A 24388-nucleotide genomic window follows, 5' to 3' on the forward strand; every position below is an offset into this window, starting at 1 on the left:
TCTCTCCTACCAAAGCTTACCTTTCTTGTTCGCACTTGAAGTTGCATAGTTCTCTGGATGCAGGAGCTCAATTGTGCATTAAGGGGTGAATATATGGAGGGATCCCGGTGGCCCTTCCCCCACCCATTAAATAAGGCCTCATGGCCGTGGCGAGTCTACATGCTACCTGTTACCTTACTACTGCTTACATTGGTATTACTCAACTCCTCCCGTAAGTCAAAACCTGTGTTCCCCTCTTCATCTTTTGTTTCCTATTTTTTCCAGGAAACTCAACTGATTCTTCATTTATTATATAGCAGTGACAACCAACAGTTGAAAATTTAACCCCACCCTTCGAAATGAGAAAAAAATAGAACTAAGTGCTTTAGCTTAAATTTGTTAAAGGAATCATGTGCGAGGTGCCGGGTTATAGTGATGCTCCATCACATTTATTTTTTGTGCACATTAAAATGTAAAATATGATGGGGTGACCTTGTTTAAAACAATTTCACCTAAGTACCCTTAAATTGATCTTGGCCCCCTACATAATATTTTCAACCCATCATCTTAAGAGATGGCTGGCACTATTAGCCCAAGTATTTATGAGGTGATAGATACAGGCAAATCTGAAGGGCTGAAATTGCTTCACCGAATATGAAGACTATTCCTGAAGTGTCCTTGCAAGAGGCATTATCACCACCACCTACCTTGAATCAGGTGAGAGGCATTGCTTGGGTAATATTCTCACTTACAATAAGAACAACTCACGTCTAATGGAAATATTAGTTTCCTTGCCAACAATCCCAATGAACTTTAATAAACAATATTAACTGAAACACATACTGCAAGACAGTTCCCCCATATTCTCCACAAAGAAAGTCCTGAGCTTAGTCATAAGCATGTTAATATTGCTACAAAATCCACTATATGTAAATCCATGATGCATATGTTACATTCCCCTACTTCTTAACTCCTTACTTCTCATATCTCCATCCCTGGGAGTATCTTAGAAATTTTTCCTTACAAAGAAAGCTGCCACAAGAACATATTAATTTTTGTAAAAAGCTCTTTAATACATATTCCCTTTTTTGCCACAAAGAATCAAGTGATACTTGGTAACACAAAAATTGGTTGTGGTAATCCAAAATCTATCAATAACTGCACCTTAGATTGGTCTAAACTACTCGCTAATCCTAAGTTTCCAATATGTATTTGTTAATGCGATTTCAATTTTGGTGACTTTACAAAGATTAATTTGGAAATGATGGGAGCTTGAAAATACAATATGAAGGTGGAAAACTATATTAAAAAAGCTTTTGAATTTTTACAAAAAATTTGAAAATATTTTTTAAAATTAAAAGTTCCATTTCTTTGGCATCAAGCAGTTTTAAGGCCTCTGCTGAATTTCTTTTATATCAGATAAAAAATAAATGATTAAGCATTGCCTTTTGTGAGGTTTTGACTACATAGCAACAGGAAAAATTATAAAAACCTGAGTTGTTAGGGTGGGGACCACCAAAAATTGATTAAATGCAGATGGAGGTAACCTATTTGTGCAATACATAATCATTTAGTAGCATTCAAAACCATATTATGGCAAATTAAACAGCACCTTTTCACTCAAAAAGCCAACCATTCAGTCAAAATTAAGGTTCAATGGAGGGCGAATAAACTCAACACTTAGACATGTACATTAAATTTATGTTTAAAAAAATAAAACAGTTAGGTTCACTTAATTTATTTATGTACCATTAATTACATAAATATAAAATATGATTTACTTATTCATCAAAACAATTGCAAATGAATAAATGGTAGATAAACTTCAATTATCATAAGCTTAGCCTTTTTGGTGTACATGTTCTTCTTAGGGCCTACAAAAAAAGAAGAAATGTGTTAATAATGGATTATAAATATACACTAAAGTACTAAAAGCAGTTGATACTTACTTGCATCCAGTTCAATGCAATTCACTGTCTACCATAAAAATTTTGAAAGAAGATTTGAAAAATACCTTTTCTTTACCCTAAATCACAAACTTGCAGATTATTTGTGAAGCAACTTACAGAAACTCCACGAAATCCAACTTGAGGATAATTTATGAATGACGAGCCTGTGAAAGGGAACACATCTTTAGTCATCAAAGATTAACCCAATTGAAGTTTGTGTGGGGTTTAAAGGAATAGGACAAGGTTTCACAAGGAAGGAAATTCATTCAAACTTGAATTATAGACAAGTAATTGAACTTCTAATAACAACTGCTTGGATTTATTTTTAGAGCTCTGAGTCAAAACTGATCTGGCTGTAAAACTAACTATTTCAACCCTGATTGTCACGAATAAGTAAAACATAGAAGCACACAAGGCTGAGAATTATTAGGAGCCATAAGTAGTGTGGTATAATTAACCACCTGCTAGGAAAGAAGTACTTCACACTTCATAGGACACAAATTAAGTTTACATCCTAGAAACATTGCAATCGATAAAAGATAATGAGATTGCACTTCAATTAAGGTCACACCAAATTTCAGATCTATTCCTTCCCGCCAGTTGCACAAATACCTTTGAACATCTAGTTACTGAAATCTCTGTAGTGCTGAAATCAGCCCAACAGCATCTCAACCTTGGAGATTTAGAATATGGCAACAATTTTCTCAGATGGTTGTAATGATTCCTGGAAGGAGAATGACAGCATGAGAATGAGATACAATGTTGGTATCCTTAACATACCTGATGAGGAAACAATTGTCTCCCACAAGCCTAGTGAATGAAATGTAATTTCAAAATTCTGATAAGAACAATTATTCTGAATTGCTGACTGAGAATAGGTACTTTTAAAAAGTTTCTAGTTAAGAACCTAATGTTAAAAATTAGAAAGAATGACAGAAGGCAAGAAAAAATAACCATAGAGCAAGAAGAAAATAACTAATTTAATAAGGAATTGAAAAACATTGACACACTTATATAAGTCGACATTTTATTACTCTTGTGAATTGACACTAACAAAAAAAACTCCAACAGCCTTAATCTTTGGCCACATTTTTACATACATTTAAACATTTGTTATGATACATAGAAACAATATTTTGTACGATAAAAATGTTCACTAATATGTCCAACTTATAAAAAGATGGAATTTTTACGTCATATAAATCATCAGTCCATATGCAAATTTCACTGGCAAGGAAATATATGACCAATACTTGATTTAAAATCAATGAGTCAGTTAATAGCATACATCTGATGCATCATGGCATATTTCCTTGTCCATGCTTGACAGTTGCTGATGTTTTTGTTTATATTATATACCCAAAGGCCAAAAAAAGCCTAATCTCTAAGTTTTCTACAAAAAATAGTGATTTTTCTTGTGAGACGCACAAACTATATATTAATTATCATATATGATTATTAAGGATAATTATATCCACAAACATGGAGCAACAACACTCTCCATCACAACCTGCTGTGTTCTTGATGCGGAGGCAGTAGTTACCTCTCTCTCCCACTCTGCCTGATTAACCACCATTACTTGTTCCTTCCATCCACACTCGCGTAGCAGGGTAAAAACAATGGCAAACTGCATCAACTCCATAATTCTCCAGCAGAGTGTGTATGTGGGCTATAATTCTGATTCCTTACAGGAGATCATGGCCATAGCTGTGAATGGAACAATGTTTAACACATATTATATCTTCTCCTGAATGAAGGGATGGGTGAGGGCCTGGTTGATAGAAGCACGTTTGGAAGAATCTAACATCAGGATGCGTTCAAGCAAATCCTTGAGTTGGCTCACTTTCCGAAGTTGCTCTTCAGGGAGCAAGCTCTGATGACCAACCAACTCTGCTTGTAAATCTCTGGATGGATTGATGGCAGACATCACCACCACTTTTTCCTAAAAAAATAGATCAAACAATAAGCTCAAAGGGGTTCACAAAACTCCTGAGCATGTAAAGCTAATAAAATATTTCAAAATATATGAAATATTAACTCTAGTGTATATTAACTAAACAAACAAGAGGTGATGCGATATGAGACCCAGAAGAGCTCTTAGAAATATCATTCTATCGAAATTCAAAGAAGGACTCAGGTAAAAGATAACTGACAATAAGTTTTCAATAGTGCGAAAGATCCACAGAGAAAAAATCATTCGCCTTGATCGGGATCCCGGTCAAGGCGAATGATTTTTTCTCTGTGAATCTTTCGCACGATTGTGCATTGCGGGTGACTCCCATAAAAAAGTTATCACCGCGGCTAGTCCCGGTATACTTTAAATAAGTTTTCAATAGGTAGGCAAATGAATTTAAAATATTTACCACACAAATTAGCATGCATGTGGCTTCTTATTAAAAGCTTACATGTATTTCATACTGTCTGCCAACAGTATGCACAGCACAAGAAAAAACTAAAGCACAATTAGATTCTGAGCCTTCATTGCACACTTTAAGTCATTTTATAGTAGAACTTAAAGCAACACTAACAATATAAAATATCATCATATTGCATGAGGACTCCGTTTCATTATGTTAATGCCAGCGAAGCTAGATATACTAAAAAAGAATTACAAATAGTATTTTCCATTTGTCCAAATAGAACTTAAAAACTGATTTAAGATTAGACATACATAGCATTTTGTCATTTGCAAAATCAGTACCCTTAGGGTGTTTTTGAAAGCTCACGAGGCATCTTTTGATCATTCTAAGGGCCTCTCTCCGTACAGTCATGCTGACTAGTCAAAGATTGTTTATGAAATTAATGTCAAAAGTTTTTCAAAAATACTCATGCTCTCTTCACACATGGTTCCCACCCAAACTGAAATATAAAATTCACGGTTTTTTCCAGGTTTTCACGGTCTAGATGTCGTCACATTCACGGTTTTTAGATATACTATTTTAGGCAGAAATAATGATCGCGTAACGATCATCGGCCGCAGGTTAACTAAAAATTTTACAAACGCGACAGACACCGTGAATGCAAACGCAGCAATGAAAGTGCTATCTCTCCTGACGTCACATATCGTTTGCAAAATTCAGCTCGGGCTTAAGTTTGTGAGCGGGAAAATGGAGGGACCAGGGTGCCAGGGAAATTAAGAAGTGTCTGAATTTTTGCCAGGGTTAATGAAAACTTTGTTTACCAGTCTTCCGGCTTTGGTACAGGCTTAAGGTCAATGTGTCATCACGACACACGGACCAACAATTGCGCTTAGAATATACGTGAGCAGATGAATGCGTGGACAGTGTCTGTGCATGACTGAACTTGAAACATGATCGACATTTCAATTTTTTCTTTTATTTGTCTATCGTAGTTCTACAATCAAGTTTGACAGATTTCTAAGGTTTTATGACGAAATTCACGGCTTTTTCCAGGTTTTTTCACGGTAGAAGACATTCACGGCTTATTCACGGTTTTAAGGTTTTCACGGTTGAGTGGAAACCCTGTCACATATAAGATTATCTGTGATGACTAATGTTAAATTAAAGAGTTAAAATTAACAATCAATTAGTACTTATGGTGATATATTTGAAGAGGGCTTACCTCCGATCGGAGGATTTAATAATTACCGATAAGTTTATGGTAGTAGTTGTGAACAAGACATGGAATTTGCGATAGGTGCCCATTGAAAAATATGGAATGGCAAAATATTGATGTTCCAGTCAGATTGTAAAAAAGTTGAGCCATTTTTCCTTCCATTTACAGGTGGTCCAATAAATATAACTTTCACAACTTACCTACCTTCGTGATTTGTGGACAAAGAACTTTTTGATACATTTTGAGTATTTTTGAGACGTTTTGAGTGAGATAAATTTTAAGAATTATATTGGGTAGTTCTTATAACAGCAGACTCCCGATTATCCGGCTGCGGTTTATCCGTGTTGCGGATTATCTGTGCATGATTTTTCACTCTCGCTCAATATTTCCGCGATCTTTATAAAAAAAAAAATCTGATGCAAAATCACCGGAATTACTGCATTTGAATGCTAGGATACACCGGGCTTACTTTTTATATTAGAATCCCAAAAGTAAAACGAAAGTGATCGCGCACTAGCTGGATTCACTCTGTGTTCCTGTTTTCCAAGCATTGCAGTGTGCAATTGCACTCTGTGATCACGGATACACGTCCCGCAGCAGTTGCAACCCGGGCAACATGTGCGAGATGCAACTACGTGGCGTGGTGCCTGAAAGCATTGTTTCCAATGTCGTGCTGTGGTTTTGAAGCATTCATGCAAACCACTATTCAGTATCCCTAATCGCGTGGTTTCCGAAACGAGGTCTTATATGAGGCCATAATAGTACGAGTAAAACCTTGTTATCGCCACTAAAAAAATCGGGGTCAGGCAAAGAAAGCTCTCAATGAGTCCGGGAAGCACTCTAAAATAACATAATAAGGGCGTATATAATTACACACTTTTTTTACGTAAATTATGAACATTACAAGAAATTTAAGCGAAAGTTTGGATTATCCATGTCTTCCAATTATCCGTGCCATCTCTCCCCATCATTAGCCCGGATAATCAGGAGTGTGCTGTACTAGACCCTTTGAACAACAATGCATCAGTTCTGCTGACACCTAAGTACATTCTCGAAGAAAAAAAAAGTGTTTCCGAGTTGCATACCGTTAACCGCTCTGTTCGCTGGAAGTTTCATTTATACAGAATGTGTCCGGTCCCAGCATTCTGAATTATCTATCTTCTACGGTACAAAGTAATTATTTTTCAAAAATAAATTTTTTCCCAAGCTGAGTTCCAAAAAAGGGGGGGAGTAAAATTGTGTTTGTCTCAGATTCATGTAAATATGGTACCCAGGGTTTCCATAAAATTGCACCACAATTTACTATGCATTGAACCACCCTCCAACTTCACAGAATACCAAACATAGCGACATTAGATAACAATAGTGTGAAAAAAGTATAGTCTTACCCTTTCAGTAACTTTGTCAACTTCATGGTACAAGAAATTGCAGTTGCTATCAAAATGCTGATCTTTGAATGCTCCTTTTCTGATGATTTTATTTGGCATTTTCCCCTTCAAATCCATGAAAAATTTCAGCATCTAGAAAATAGGATAAGATGTAAGTACAAATCCGAGAGTTGCATCTTGACATACCATTGAGAAAAAAAAGGTAGTTACCTGGTTATTAGTTTTTCCAGCAAACATAATTTTTCCAGTGTACAGTTCATATATGGTACACCCAGCAGACCACATGTCTATTCCAAAATCATAAGGAATTCCCAAAACTAAAATATAAACAAATGTATTACAGTACTAATAATTCGAAGTAATTCATGTAATATAGTCAACATGACAAAAACTTACTTATTTCTGGTGCACGATAAAATCTGCTGACCAAGTATGGTGTTATCTCATTTTCAGCAACATGAGATGCCGAGCCAAAGTCACATAACTTCAAGACTAGCTTACTTTCATTTACCTAAAATGTTGCAAAGTGAGATGGGAAATCCCATGAGTGGGGCAAATACTATCAAAGAAATATAAAATTAAAATTATGCCAAAAAACCCAAGTTTTTGTCAAATATATACACTTATTGTCACACTGTATACCAATTTATACTGACATAATTTCATTTCCCTACAGAAGTTTTCAATCATGCTTTCAACACTCAAAATGAATGAACTACCCAACTCTTTCCTGAAACCTAATCCTAGAGCGTAACAGCAAATTGCCACCTCAAAACAACCAACTCACCCACCCAATACTGGTGCTTTGAATGGGCAGAAGAAAAGTGCATGGAGACACTTGAACATGAAGTAACAACATCAAAACACTTTGCGTCATTTGTGAAGTTTTTAATTGCAGTAACCCCTTAACCCCAATTATAATGGGATTTTTTAAATGCCATCTCCAACCCAGCAAGGCCAGAGGATGCCTTAAACATACTAGGTGAAACATCACCACCTTTAGGATACCAATCTGGAGAAAACTTGGAAACCTATTGGATTTCTATAATTCTAATAAAATCTTACACAGAAAGTAATACTTTCAACTCATTAAAAAATTTGGTAAATACAAGAGATCATAAATGGTAGCAGAAAAGTCCATATAACTTTATTTCAATGAAATAAATACTCACCAAAATATTGTCAGGTTTGATGTCTGCATGTAATATGTTAGCTTTCTTCAAAAGTTTTAAAGCCAAAAACAGTTGCTGACTGTAAGACCTAACTGCTTTCACATGTAATCCTACATCTTTGCCATATTTCTTTAATACCTACAATAGAAATGTAATACTTGAATTGTATAGCTCACAAAAATACAAGTACATAGTTAAATGCTTTATCATAACTAGGGGTTAAATACACAAAATACCACCAGTAGTAGTACCAATCAGATGAAGTAAAAATAAAAATTTCCATGAAACCTCAAATTATATAACAAATTAAATCATGATTTGAAACCTTGATTTTAAATTCATTGATTGTAACAGGAAGATATATTGGAAAAATACTTCATTTACCGCCTTCTGAAATTCCTTTCAGTTCCAACTATTGCTTGCAAAAATAGCTCACACATTCACGGATAAAAATTGGGATTATGACTAGGTTGCTCTAATTAATCTGGCCATGCACCACTAAAATAGACAATGGAGACAGCTTACCTCGCGAAGATTCATACTCAGAGGTTCAAAAACTAGGCACAAATGTTGTTTGTGAAAAAAATGGCGAAATAGCCTCAAACAGTGAAACCTATCATCAGGATCAGCATCATTTAAGCGCTTCAGTATTTCCAGCTCCTTCAAGCCAGTTTTATGCCTGAAATGATCAAAAGTTAATACAGTTAACTTTCAAGAATTCATAAATTAACTGAAAATATTAATGCATACCTAACGAAAAACTGTAAACAAAATGGCAAATTTAAAAACATCACGGGCACACAGCCATAAATAACTGTATCTCCGCAACAAGAGCTAATGTCATTTCTCTCAGAAATGAATTGAAAAATTGATACACAAAAAAAAGATCCATATTGCCAGTCTCTACTATCAGCATTATTAATCCACAATAAATTGTATAAATTTGAAACAATTTCTCAAGTTTGATAAACTTGGAACATGCATAAATAAAAAATTACCATTTCCAAAGAAGTTCACATTTACTGTGTTTCTAGAAAACCAGATAGTCCCAATCACCTAAGAGACCACTGACAAGTTCATACACACCAAATGCTTTTTCCTGAGATGGCTGAATGAGCAATTCTATTTAAAAAATGATGATAATAAATTAAAGACGTTAACTGTTAAGTTTAACTATCCACGCAAATTTATGACAAGCCCTTACAATGTTGCTTCCTGTAATTTTACTGAGTAAAATAATAGCATTCAAACAATATTCAAAACAGTCAACAAAATCTGTGACTTACAAATCAGAGAATATCACACATTAAATGACATGAAAAACTTCTAGAAACAACCTCTTGCAGAAACCCAATGGAAACATAATAAAAAGCTCAAAATTTTACCCAGAAAGTCATACTAAAAATTCACAAAATTATGCAAATTTCAACACATGTAGCCAAAAGTTAATGCATGTATGCTATAACCAGATAAAAATTTATATCACTGTCAGCATTAAGAATCTGGAACTAATGATCACACACCTTCATGACTAGCATAGTCAATTTCACTCGCACCCACACAAAATAATGATATAAACATTCAAAGATGATCAATGAAATATGCCATCACATAACAATAAGCAATGAAATATGCCATCACATAATGGTAAATAACACACATTTTAGCGATTGATACTGCTGAAAGCTAAAATACAGGAGAGTACCCATCATATCAATAATTTTTCTCTTGATTACTTAGAAAAAAATAGAAATGTAGGAATTCCACTATTAATCATAGAATCACAACTTTGCAAATATGTGTGGAGGAAGAAGTGAATACAATCCTTTCATCATAAGTCAATAAGTGAAATCTAGGAAATCCTACTGAATTCAACTGGGGAGCTTTTTGCAAAGAGAGTACATATTTAAGATACATTAAAAAAATGCGAAATGGAAATAAAACTGAACACGAAAAAATTACATTAGAATGCGACTTTTCCACATCATCACTCTGGTGTAATGAAACCTAGCCATTTTATCATTAAGGTAAACATTATTAAATTAGGTTGCAAGGGTATGATGGAAAATTTAGAGTATTTAAATATTTTCCATAATGAGGAACTGAGAATAAATAATTCATATGTATTGTCATATGCCTGGCAGCATATGACTCCTGTTGGTCATGTTGTTGCGTACTCTAGAGAGCAAGGAAACAATAAAGCTTGCTCATGGGAAATGCCCCAAGATACGGTAATGTTTGAAAATATGGATACATTCTTCTTAGATTCGCACTGACAATTGCACGACGTACTTAGGTTACGAGCAACCTATATCGCAACTATCCCCAGATAATGAGCATAAGATATGAAAAAAACGCTTTAATGTAGTAGGCAAAGCACAATAGAATACATAAAAATATTGTTGAGTTTCCACATTCCCTCTCAAAATGGCTCCTCAGATGTTAGGGGAGGGGTAACTTTCTTAGGAGCCCAAAATACGGCTTAAATAAGAGAAAACAGTACTCTGGGATGACAGCTTTCCAAATAGGATGTTGCCCCAAAGCCCAAAGTGTCTCTTTACCAGTAATATGGTGTTACAAAGAAAAACTAATTGAATAAATGTTAAAGATTACATATTTGATAATACATATTTGATAGTAATCGATAAATTTTAAAAAAGTAAATTTAACTTGTGATCTACTTTAAAGCTCATGAGAGTAACTGCGACATTTGATTAATCGTTACATCAAAGTAATCAAAAGTGAAAAGTTGAATTCCATTTGCAATAATAGAAAGGCAGTTCAGCTACATAAACCTCATCCACAGGAGTAAAATTTTGGTAGAACACATTTAATTGAAAATAACATTTCCTTTAAAATGACGTATTATTCATTATACCCAGGTCCAGATATAAATTTGCAAAGTACAGCGGCACATCATTTTGACGCCGACAGTAGTTACAGAAATTTTACACTTAATTAATGAACGTCTCACTTGGCATCTCAAGGCATTTGTCATAATTTAAAGAGTTAAATAAATAAATATGTACATATTTTTTTTGAATCTCAATAGAGTAAAGAGTGCCAGACATTTTGATTCTGTTGTCTTGTCTAATATTCCACGTTTTGATGAGGCTAAAATTCTACTAAACTAAAGCACTTAAAATTACGACAAATGCAATTTAGTCCAGAAAATGGGTGTTGAACTGGCAAAATTTTTTATGAAAAGAATTTGAAATAAAAGATTTTGAAATTCCAGGTTAGAGCAAAATTTCATGATTAATTCATGCATAATTCCAGAGACAAAAAAATTCACGCATAATCCCAGATTCTCTTGGTTTTCACAGTCGCCCGACACCCTGTAATAGCAGCATTGCTATGATTCTGCAATATAAGAACCAACTAAAAAGAATGGTATACAAAAGCATTGAAGCCATGACTCTCAGTTATCCAACAAGTGGAATTTAAGTTTTTTTTTAATTAATTAACTGACTGATTTGTGAATGAAAAACTTTGCTGTTTCTACAATTTGGAACTTTATTTTCCTGACTAGTTTCGATACACTGTATCATATTCATAGGTCCTAGGTCCTATTAATATGATACAGTGTATCGAAACTAGTCAGGAAAATAAAGTTCCAAATTGTAGAAACAGCAAAGTTTCTCATTCACAAATCAGTAAGATGGATTTCTACAACGTGAAGGCCTCTACTATTCAGTGCATTAATTAACTGACTTTAAGGGCAAACTTACAAGTCAAGAAATTTTAGATACACATGCATAGACAGTGCTAAAATTTGGTCCCACTTGGACTATGAGTTTGTGTAAATCCTTCAGTCTACAGTGTTGTCAAAGGCAAACAGCTCAACTGATTTCTACCAAGGAAGACACAAGGGGTAGTGAGGCAATAAGATGAACAAGACCTATTAGTTGACTCCGAAATACAGGCAGTCATACTATCTCATGGGGAGCAGTGCTGTATTCCACAATTATGTTATTACTTCAGGCCTTATGAGTGACCTCACCATGATAAACATTTAAGCTGACTTTTAAAGGCCCAAAGCATATTATAAGATGCTGAAATAAACAATATGAGACTAAATATAAAATAAGCCTCAAATGCTGTCACCCTGAACCCTCAACACTATTCCCATGGACTACTGGTATATATAAGAAACTGTATTTGCTGCATGAGAATGCTTACAGAAGATATTGGGATATACTGATGCTAATACGTAGTAAATAGCACCAAAGATTCCACTCATAAAGATACAAACCCCATTTTAATGTTTGCTATCACTACAAGGATGGAACTCATAAATAAGGACAGAAAAAATCCAAAGTCATTCCCCTCAGTTTGTGTCTCTAAAGAATACACACCCATTAATTTATTTTGATACTTGACCAAATAAGTTAATCAACACAACAACAACAATTTTTCAGCTTAAGAAAACTATGGACGCAACCAAAAAACTCTTAGAAACAGTTTTTGCCATGGATTACAAAATGAGCAACACAGCTGTCGGTAAAAGCAGGCAATGTCCACCTAATACAAGAAACTTATGAACATAAGCAAAGTGATGATATTTATGTATAGATAGGATTGTTCCCTATGAAACATATCATACCAAATATTAGAACTGTTGTTTAGTCTGGTGATTCAATGTTTCATCCCTTGAATTCAATCAATTTCAAATCCAAACACCTAAAACGTAATTCACTTCTTAAAATATGTAGGTTTGAGATCCCAAGAAAATTTCAGAGCTCCAGTTATAAATTACAATAATTTTTTCTACCACAAAACCAACATGCTGAATAAGCTGATCACTACCTCACATTTCCCAAATCATATTTAACATAAGGGTCCGGAGTAACCAGCATCAAAATGAAATTTATGTTAAAAGATAATGCTATCAGATCAAAAATCTATGATTTCTTCATACACAATATTTTCCTATTCACCACCGACTAATTTTATAAAGAGTGTGATTAGAAATGATATTTACAATTGAATAATGATTATAATAAATTCCATTATGTTAATACCATCAATGCCTTAATTATTGGGCTTTAATACCTGCATTGGCCTGCACACAGACATCTTGAAAAAAATCATTGCATAGAAAGAAATATTGGGAAGACTGATTATCCCAAATGTACAGACTAAAGCTAAAGCTATGTATACAATACTCTTACCACCCTAATTAAAACTTAGTATTTGAAAATAATTCCAATCTCTTAGTACATGTGAGCATTTCCTTACGAACACCAAATTATGTAAAAACTATCAACAAGCATGCTGTAAATTATCGGCAAATTATAGATTTCATTATTTAAAAATCAACAATCAGGTATCAAATATGTGGCTTACATCATTAATAACAAATGAACAAAAAGGTTTTTTCTGCTGATTAAGTTAACATTCCTTGATTAATCTTTATTCCTGATTTTGAAATATAACATGCTTCCCAGGCTTCAAAAATGTCCACAACTCCATTTTAATATAAAATGAGGAAGACTGATGAGTGGATTTGCATAAGGCTTTCACTCATTCCAAGTAACAGAAAAACAAAAATAACTGACGAATAATCAACACAAATTACACGAAGAGCTTGATTACACTAAATTCACTTCTCACAAAGTATAGCTCATAGGAGTAATTACATGAAACCAACATTTACATGACAGAAAAAATTCCCAGCCATACACCAGTCACTCACCCAGCGATTTATATATGTACCTATTCCTGATGTTGTAGCAGTACCATTTGGCACTGCAAATATGCATGTATTAACATTTCCTTGAATTGAAATCTATCGATCAGATGTAGATGAATCAGAATAAATCAGCCATTCAAACTACAGTACACTCCTGATTATCTGGGCTAATGATGGGGAGAGATGGTACGAATAATCGAAAAACACGGATAACCCAAACTTTCACTTGTCTTGCAATGTTCTTAATTTATCTAAAACAAACAATATATTATTATCTATGCAGATACTCTGTTATTTTAAAGTGCTTCCCGGACTCAATGAGAGCTTTCGCTGCCGGTTTGCGATCTTTTTAGCGGTGATAACATGGTTGTACTCGTATTATTAATGCTCCATGTAAGGCCTGGTTTCGAAAACCACATATCGGAGGCTGTGTGATCAGGGATACAGAAATGTGGTTTGCACGAATGCTTCAAAACCACTACTAGACATCGGAAACTACACTGTCAGCCACCACGTCACGTAGTCGCATCTCGTACAAGTTGCCAGAGTTGAAACTGCTGCGGGACATGTATCAGTGCGGTCGCATACTGCGAGGCTTAGAAAACAGGAACATGGTGCTCTCGTGAATGCAGCTAGCATGCGATCGCTTCCATTTTATGAAGGGGATTCTAACGGAAATAATAAGCCCTATGTATCCTAGCATTAATGCAGTAATTCCGATGATTAAGCATCAGATTTTATTTTTTTCTAAAGATCGCGGAAAAATTGAGCAAGAGTGAAAATCATGCACAGATAATCCGCAACCCGGATAAACTGCAGCCGGATAATCGGCAGTCTGCTGTATATACCAAAGAAAATATAGTCATATAGTTTTTCTAATGCTTCAATCTTCCTTGACCCTGACATATAGAGAGCAGAAAGCAAAAATTTTTTTAAGAAAATACACTCACATTACTTTTATCGATCAAACTTATTGACCAAGTCACAAAACAGAGACAAAAACTTTTAAATTATCTGATATTCTCCTCACTTAAAACATTCATGGAAATACATAAGAGGATTGTTTGTTTAAGGAAACAATTTTTGCATTACCAATAACAGAAGAAACCTAATTTTAAGAAAGTCATAAAAATTGCAGGCACAGTAATCCTGCAAAGCTCTCATGTGTGCCAACAAGTTTAAAAATGCTTCAATTTATTCTTACAAATTTACTAGAAAGGAATATTACAACAAAAAACTACAATGCCTAACCAGTCAATTATGAAGTCTGAGGAGTCTGGGAAAATAAACTTCTACTTGCAAAGTCACATGAAACATTTCTAAGATGGTAGCAACTTATAAAAACATATTATTCACTCCAATCATAAAATCCTAAAAGAAGCAGGACCCAAAGCTATCACAAATAGAATGACACCTCGAGTGCATGCAATGCACATGATAATACCACTAATATTGACTTAAAGATTTGATTTATTAAAATGACTGCCTGGAAATATTTTAGACAACACCCTTACTTACAATGATAATCGATTCAACACGTTCGCTGGTGAGATTTATCCTGATTCTTGACAACAGTATTGTGTAATAGTCACATAAAACTCTCACTATCATTCCCACATTGAGTTCTAAAACTGTATTAAAAAGCAAAACCTTATCAAACTTTGATAAATCAGCTGTAAAACTGTCACCAAAATTTAGTAAAATTATTCTACGTCACTCCCCTGAAGGTGAGGATTAAGGATATTTTTCCTGAATTGGCACAAATTAGCATTTTTGTATTTCCCATGCATTACACTGATAAAAATAAATTACAATATATTTCACTGAAAGATGTCTCCAGCCAAAGTTAACACAAATGTAGAATTTTAAATCAGAGGATTTATCAATAACAAAAATATTTTAGGTACAATACACACGGTTTTTGCTTTTTGGTCAGTTTTCCTCTTAATTAAACAACTTTTCCAAGATATGCATTTGTAGCATTTGCAACCACTAAGATTATGGATAGCAATCATGTCATTGGAAATTTACGAGTGTTAACATAAAAAAGGAATTGGATAATATTAACAGGATTTTTTCAAATATTTTTTTAAGAAGATCAATAAAATTCTTTGGCTTTTGACTTACTGAAGGGTTATGTAATTATTAAGTCACTTTTGGTTTTCAGCGACGATAATATTACTTCTAACACCAGTCATCCTAAATTTCCTTATCAAGCTAACTATTTCTTAATGTAGAAGCAAATTTCAAAAGTTGAACTACCCTGATGAGATTCATACAGAACTTGATCGATGGGATAAAAAATTATTGACAGCATCTGCCATATAAACCAATCACATTCATAAGCATCCGCTCACATGTACTACATATTTAATACACACAACAATTAACTTCAACATGCTACAATTATGGCAAAATTCTCTTCAGTGAGATCAGCTCATATTAAATTTAACCCTGCAAACAAAGAAGTGCAAACCAGGGAGTTTAAACTCACGCATTTGGTCGCTTGGCAGGAGAGAAGTGCTCTCCAGCAGAGGATTATTGGGGACAGTTTCAAAGCTGAAACACAGAAAGAGGTGACAGTATCAATTTCAATAGCAAAACATTCAAAATAATATAAGTTTAATACGCAAAAATTAACATTCTACAGTTACTGACAACAATCCTCTACTTATTCAATAAACATGAGAACTAAATTTTGGTTTACATACGCTATGAATTATTAGCCATTAAGATAAGCTAACGCACAGGAATTTTTCTCAAAATCAAGTGCATCAAATTCATATTAGCAATTACTTTTCATTCTCTAGTCATAAGAACAAGTACATTTCTGTTATGATCATAATAATGCAGGCCAATGCAGGACTCACCCATTTCACAGTTCAGTCCTCTTGTTAGGTTGCTGTGTACTTTAAGCAGATTTAACTCCAAAGGATATTCACTACTAGCAAAAACATGAAAAGGCAGTTACTTACTAGTAAAGTAAAATTTGTACGGAGGATATAACTACCTTATGACTAATATTGTAAAAGAGACCCAAAATAATTCAATTGAGGGTTCCCAAGGCATAAAAATAGTAGGTTTTATCCTACACTTGAAATAAGCCATCACATAATCTTGAAGCATCCCAGCATAGCTTTAAGAACAGTTGCACTGTTTTTTCCTTTACATATATTGCCACACGAAAAACTAACATTTCTCTGAAGTTGAGCGACAAGTTATGTTTCAGGAGGGAAACATGCCACAACGACAGTATCCATTATGAAAGTAATGCGCATGATTTTATTGTGATGCGACTATCCATCTTAGCAGGGTAAAACAGGTCAGAAAATATGTTGAGAGGTCTACCCTTCGAATGCAGCCAGTTGTCAGTTTGCTTTGAGCAGACTGAGTGGAAAGATGTGCCTGTGTGTGAAGCACATTTTTCGACTTCGTAACACGGCACTACAAAGGATAGCACAGACTTCGAGCTTTCAAGAATTGTTGGATTTGATTCAAAAGGAGCTGGACTTTCTGAACTCTGTCATAACTAGACACGAATCCTGGACGTTTGAGTATGACCCAGAATCGAAAAGGCAGAGCAGCAACATAAGGCAGCAGTGGCATACTAAATCAACTCTAGGACTCAAGAATGTGCGAGTGAGCAAGTTTAGCATAAAAACGATGTCCATTCTCTTTTTTGAAGTCCAAGGAATCATCTATTTGGAGTTTTTACAGTAGGAAGAAGCTGTCAACGCAGCATTTTACCTGCAGGTACTCAAAAGATTGACTGTTTTTTTGATGTAATCTCTAACTGCATAAGGGATGACATCAAAAACACGGTCAGGCTCCACCATAACAACGCCGCCAGCCACACGGCCTTCATCTTTACCAATTTCTTGACCAGGAGAAACACCCAGAACAACACCCTGATGGTCACCCAGCCCCCTTACAGTCTCGAATTGCCTCCGTCCAACTTTTTTTGTTTCCCTAACTGAAGAGAGATGGCTGAAATTAAAGCATTGGGAGTCTGTGGTAAACATCCAAAAGTATTTAACAATGTCCCTAAGAGACATTCCCATTAAGGAGTTTCAGGGTGCCTTCCAGGCATGGCAGGTGTATTGATGATGGGAGAGGGTATTTTGAAGAATTTGAAGCATTTATACCACTTAAGTATATAAATACATTTTTCCAAGAAAATGCACATCACTTTTATAATGGACCCTGTATGAATATGAAAAGTTGTAAGTTAAGTATTCAAAGAAAGATTTTCCACTTTTTAATTCACTTTTATTTATATGCTAAAACTTTTTATGCCAAGAAGTTTTAAAAGGAAAATACCCTAAGTAATACTAAGTGCTTTAAAATGTTGACTAAGACATATTCACCATGATATTGCAGAGGCACATTCAAAATAAATGATTATAAAAATAACCTGCATATTTGTGGACATTTAGGTACAAATAGCATTGCTTGAAGAAAATCATTTAAATATGAATTCTTACTAATCAAATTGTAAAAAATGAAATATTCAAAAATTTCAAGAATAGAAAGTCTATCTTTTATATGAATGTACTTTTCCAACCCTCATAGGCAGCTATTGAACTAAAAGAGCTGAGGTAACTCTTTAGAATTTGCCAAGGGACATCTTACAAAATTAGTGAAGTCCAAAATAGTGCACAATTATGTCATTTATTTCACCAACAATTCTTCTCTAAGTATATATTCGACAGCATAGCTCACAGGCAATTCATGTTCAAAAGGGAGATGTTCCGTCAAGTATCCCTATCTTCCTTCATTTATTCCCTGACTTGAAGTTATCAAAGACTACCTGCAAATACACTCAATGCTTTCACCGTTAAATGATTTAGCCTAAAGTAGTTGGTAATTATAGACATTCCCCTTTGATCCACTAATTATTCCTAGAAGTGATTAAGTGACTTTTGCAGCTTTTGATGAGCAGGTGCAAGAAATTGCTATCTTATCTGGACATGTGCGACACTTGGCATCACATGAAGTATATATATTCATTTCATTTCAAAGCTACTAACTTCAGATAGTAATGGGATATCAATTAGGAAATTTCTAACAAGCCTTGTTCTCCAATTTATGATAGAAATGGTTTTCAATATGCCACCTATTTTTGCCTACGCTGTAACTGTCTATAGGCACACTGTGCACACATTTATACTTCACGGTTTAACGACAAAATATAGTTGCATTCTGGTGACACATGGAAATCACTTGAAAGAAACTGATGGTTATCGTGCGATATCTTAATAAGACCCTCAATTGGATACTAGTCTCTAGGTCAGCCAACCATGCATTTTTATAATTAGATCTTATCTTTGTTATTACCTTTAATGTGCTACCGTAAATACTACTATTATAAATTTTATAGTAAATAAAATTGAATTATCATTTGAAGTTAAGCAACACTAGTTAGATTCCTTTTTACATTGGAGAGAGTCACACCATCCTAATTTAAAGTATAATATTTCTACAGGTTCTCCCCACGTCAAAACATACTCACTCTTCCTTTCCCTGCATAACAAAGGGCTCTTTCCAAACAATTTTTTTTCTGCCAAGAATTGCCCAGCTATCTCAAGTAGATGACTTCCTGGGTTCTATATTTATTTATGCTTCATACATTATTTTTCATGATACATACATACATGCCTCATTTTAGAGATTAAGTTCCAATCACTAAACGAAGAGATAAATATAATGGACTGAGACCTAGGTTTCAGTTTCCCTAACTCAAAATACAGCTGTATAAATATCAGCTACTGTTAATTGCTTTAAAATATTATTACCAGCCAATGACTGAGTTTTTGCAGTAGTTTAGATAGAACAAGTTTACAATCAAAATTAAAATAATTTGAAGGCAACCAGTTTAATTATATTGGTATTGTGAAAATTACAACCAAGAGGTAATTATTTTTCTAATGACTAAATATGAGTCTCACGTACTCCACATACATTTAAGGATCTACTGAAAATAGATAACACTAGGATTAATGCAAGAATGCAACAATTTAATGGAAGGAGTGCATTTCCCTAGTGATATCTGAAAATGTGTCGGAAGGTATATAGCAGGTAATTCTTTGGCCACAGAAGAAATTTTGTTCTACCACAATGGGAGAGCTCATCAAAGATTTTTTTCTCCTAGAATATCAATCATGTACCAATGATGTCTCAAACAGATTCACTTACATAATTACCTCTGAAAAATAACTGTTCCTCCCATCTTGATAACTGGTGATTAAACGGCCAAAAGAAGGTTCCACACTCTAAACCAGAGGCACTGAAACTAAATTTCATTCAAGGTTCAGATTTATGAAGGACCTAAACTATAAGTTCTAATTTATTTTTCTGCAATGGATTGATTTAAAAACACATATTTGGGAGAGTTTCTCAGGGAAAAAAGTTCTAACAAGCAGAAGTCTCTCCAAAAAAACTGCTATCTCTCACCCTAACCACTCCAGCATTTATATCCTTTAGTGAGTTCTATTGAATTAATCACTGATTGAGGAATTAATTAATCACGAATACAATGATCTATAATTTTTGAAGGTAGAAGTTGAAGAAAAAAAGCATGTTTCCACTATTTCACGATGAATTTGCAACCATGCTCCCGATTTTCAAAGTTCAATATCATCAATTCGACAAACAAATACTGTACTTCTCAGAAAATCCCCTCCATCCTTTTCACACAAAATCTTTTGGGGAAAATTAATGGGAGGTACTACATTCAAGGGCAAATGCTGTGTGATTTTGCAATATTGGATTCTCATAAAATATGGGGGAAACTAAAACTGAGAGAAGACTACATTTGAAGAACTACAATACTCTGTAAGTAGTTACAGTGAGAAACTGTTTAGCCACGAAGTGAAAAATTTGACAAAAACAATACAGTTGCATTTGTTCTTCAACCTCATATGTTTTGATTCCACAGCAAGCCTGAATCGTCAAAATTTTGTCTTCATGTAGATTCACAACAACAGTAGACAGAAAGCAAAGAGAAGCACAAGCAAACCACTCAATCCCTTCAACGAATAATCAAAATAACAGCATTCCAAAACACCCTTTACATACTCTCATGCGTGGATACCTAGGTGAAGTAAGGGCCATTTTCAGATCTAGATGTTGAACATTCAATTGCAAATAAATCCTCAGGATTACTTCTCAGTATTCCCAAGAAATCCTCAGAATTATTTATTTTGATACCCAAGTAACCAACAAACAACAAAAACTGTGTATATATCAAACATTGTTAAAAGAAAAAATCCCTAATTTCCCAAGGTATTTAATTTACTCCACATTTGTGTTTTGTAGCGACAGATTATCAAGGGCACTTTTTGAGTTCCGGTTTATTAATCACATTGGTTGATCATATGGAAGAGCCCACATCACATCTACCCCAATAACTAATCATACAAAACCATAATGACCAAACAGAAATGATCGCACAAGGCCTTATCATCCCAGACCTAATACCTGCATCAAAAAACCAAAATCCGATCCTTTCCCTCACTCCCTCTGATCTTTTTTTATGGCAACCAATAAAACAAAGAAACTGGAGCTCAAAAAAATAAATGAACACCAAAGCGAATTTGCAATGCTGTAATGTCAAAATAAATCGACAGAGGAAAGCAAAGCAATTTTTTCATTTGTGAGTCTCTAGGTAAGCCCATTTTCATTTTAACCAAAATACTTTTTTTCCATGATTAATTACATACATGACTCTTTCCAATTGAATCAGATGGAAGAGGAATTCTTAAAAGAGTCCAGACACATCACGGCTACATATTTTTTTGTCTCTCGAGAAAAGTGTACCATGATATACATGGATACAATGAGTCGATAATCTGGGATCAAATCTCAATCTTAGCCACACAGCAGCAGAAGAAAATTGTAATTCTGTGATAAGCATAGAGTCCACTAGGTTTGAGAAAGCAACACAACCAAAATATGTATTTTATTACCAGTAAAATAGTTGAATATCACCCAAATAGCATTCCATCCTATACCTGTAATTTATTCCTTACTCATCTCTTTAAAATTAAGAGGGTAACAAATATCTCCCTCATCATGACTCACATGACATTCCGCCTTGAAAGGAAAAAGGTTGAGCTGACTAGCACTAGACAAAACTTTGGAATGACTCAAGGACCTAGAGCGTTAACCTACTTCACATCCTCTTTGAGGAATGCTCATACCAAAATTTTTATAAATTCCTAAAGCCTCCAATATTTTCCAATTTTTTCAAAAGCCAGCAATCCCTATCTCAAGTAGCCACTTATCTAAGATTGTTTTCCAATGAAAGGCTAACAATTATAAGGATTTTACTCATAAAAATTTCCATAAGGATGTAAGCTCAATAACACAGTGAAGACAGAGAAGACACCCACATAATCACGTTTAACAAGCACAAAACCATTTTCACATACCTGTAATTTTATCCTGCAACCTGAAATTAAAAACAGCAAAACCAGGGCAAGCATTCTCACCAAAAATAAATTCAACAATGCATGTATCGAAGGCAAATAGTCACAAGTACGTGGAATTCCTTCATTATGATTCAATAAAAAATTCAAAAGATTTGATTTACACACAATGGAATCATAACTTAAAAATGTAGCAGAACTCTCAGCAGAGATAACTGCCACTTCACTGAATAACATAAAAACAGAAATAGCTTTTAAAAGATATGACCAATTGTGGTAGAAAAAAACTAACTAGTTTAGTTATAGCATGCAATAAGAAGATTTAGACTTACATAACTTCATTATTTCGAATGATTTTTACAGCTACATCCTGGTTACCACGAGCACTATCTCGTGCACGTATCACATTTGAAAAGACACCTTGACCAGTGTAGCCATAAACAGCATAGCGGCCATCCAAAACTTCACTGATCCTCACTCTATAATAACCTTCTGCATCATCCCAATTGTCAGTCAAATTAGGATTTTCCTGTGTACCTCCCTGTAATTTCTCCATTGCACTGGGACTCTGAAAAACATAAATATAATAAAGTACTTTGACAAAAATCATGCAGAAAAACAATGTCACAGTTTTACTTGTAAATATGTAGCTATTTTCAAGGACATGAATTTTAAAATTATGACTTCCTCTCATTAAATCTATAACATAACCATTCATTAGTTCCTGTTTCAAAGGTTATTAATAACTCATTAAGATTAAATATCAAAGAAACCAAATGACTCTATGTAATTATTAAATCCAAAGGTATTCTATGTTTGTTATTTTTTAGAAACAGTAGGTTGAAAAGGAGGATGCATAATACATAATCTGTCTTATTTGCAACAAATTCCACATTATAACTGTAACACATACAGTAAACTCTCGATTATACGAAGCAGGATTTTACGAAGTTTTCGATTATACGAAGTGATATTGCGGTCACGGCGAAAAGCCTATGGTAAATACATGGCGTTATTCGATTAAACGAAGTTTCGATTTTACGAAATGCTTTGAATTTACGAACCTCGGATCGGTCCCCAGGAGCGAAAGGCATTCGTTTATACAAACTATGGCGAAATATTTGTCAACAAAACTAGTTATGCCGGCGTAAGTAGCTAAAAAAATCAGCGCTTCCAACTGTGGTTCATCAAAAGTGTGAAATCGTAAATGATAGTGCAACTTTGGAGAGAAAGGGTTCGCCTAAAACCTCACGGTGGGAATTTAGGGGAAGTAGGAGTTCAGTAAAATATCGCGACTGACATAATGCCCCTTTTTACGTGCCTATTCGTAAACATCGCATTGACAATACTTCGTAGTTTAACATGTCAGGAAGGTCGCGCGGGGTGTTTCGTACACCCCTAATTAACCCTTTGCACTGCTGTGAACGTACCTGGTACGTTCGCAAGGCAGGCTGCTGTGAACATACTTCGAAGACTACTTGACTACTTTTCGCTGAAGCACTTCGAAGGGTCCCTAATCCGGGACCCTTTCCTCGATGAGCTCACCCTCGCTGGCCCCTCTCTTCGATCCTCCAAGCGGGGGGCCTCCCTCCCCAAAAGTGACCGCTCTGACTGCATTTTGAGAATCTATCAATCAATGCCATCATCAAAAAATAATTGTTTAATTGTTTGCATCGCACTCCTGCCAATCAGGCATTCAAGTATGTCCCTGAACCGTGTTTCTGCGATGAGAAATAACGATTTTGTTAACTTTGCTAAAATGGCCAAGTTAATAAAATTGTCATTTTTCATCACAGAAACACGGTTCAAAGACGTACTTTATTCCCTCCACTACAATCGCTAATTGCTGGAAATCGGCCGGATTCCCTTTGATAGCGCATCATGAGGATGTTCTCAAGGTTGGTAATTGATACAACTAGCCTACTAGTAATTCTACTGCTATAATATCACGGCTATGGTTGATTCGTTACGTTATACCTTCAGGAAGCTGCAGCGGATAAAATCGCGGAGGAGATTAGAGGCTTAAAAGATGATTTTGAAAAATTCTTGGAAAAAGCAGGAAGAGCACAGCATGCAACATCAAACGATTCTATTGCCCTTGACGATGATCTGCGGGCTTGCGACAATGGGATGCCGGTACATACGTCGGAAGAAGCAGCGGCCGGGACTAGTCAGAATAGCAGTGACGACGAAGATGAAA

At 34.8% G+C, this 24388-nt stretch overlaps 1 protein-coding gene across 4 annotated transcripts in view; it reads right to left on the bottom strand.

Annotated features, from left to right (window-relative positions):
- Positions 1–1701: 1701 nt before the first annotated feature.
- LOC124159372 (serine/threonine-protein kinase PRP4 homolog) overlaps positions 1702–24388 on the bottom strand; it is a 39391-nt gene continuing 16704 nt past the window's right edge. For 2 of the 4 annotated variants that reach the window (XR_006864958.1, XR_006864953.1), the window contains 8 exons: positions 22521–22756; positions 8590–8743; positions 8065–8202; positions 7289–7403; positions 7103–7209; positions 6893–7024; positions 2541–3870; positions 1702–2092 (listed from right to left, as the gene is read on the bottom strand). Coding sequence is in view for 1 of the 4 variants with exons in the window: in XM_046535153.1 (XP_046391109.1) it covers positions 3664–3870; positions 6893–7024; positions 7103–7209; positions 7289–7403; positions 8065–8202; positions 8590–8743; positions 22521–22756 (1089 nt within the window). In the remaining 3 variants the exon portion in view is untranslated. Of the gene's footprint in view, positions 3871–6892; positions 7025–7102; positions 7210–7288; positions 7404–8064; positions 8203–8589; positions 8744–22520; positions 22757–24388 lie in introns of all 4 variants that reach the window. The other 2 variants (XR_006864957.1, XM_046535153.1) reach the window with 2 other exon arrangements.

Source organism: Ischnura elegans, chromosome 1 (assembly GCF_921293095.1).
Source record: "Ischnura elegans chromosome 1, ioIscEleg1.1, whole genome shotgun sequence".
Classification (NCBI taxonomy): Eukaryota; Metazoa; Arthropoda; class Insecta; order Odonata; family Coenagrionidae; genus Ischnura; species Ischnura elegans.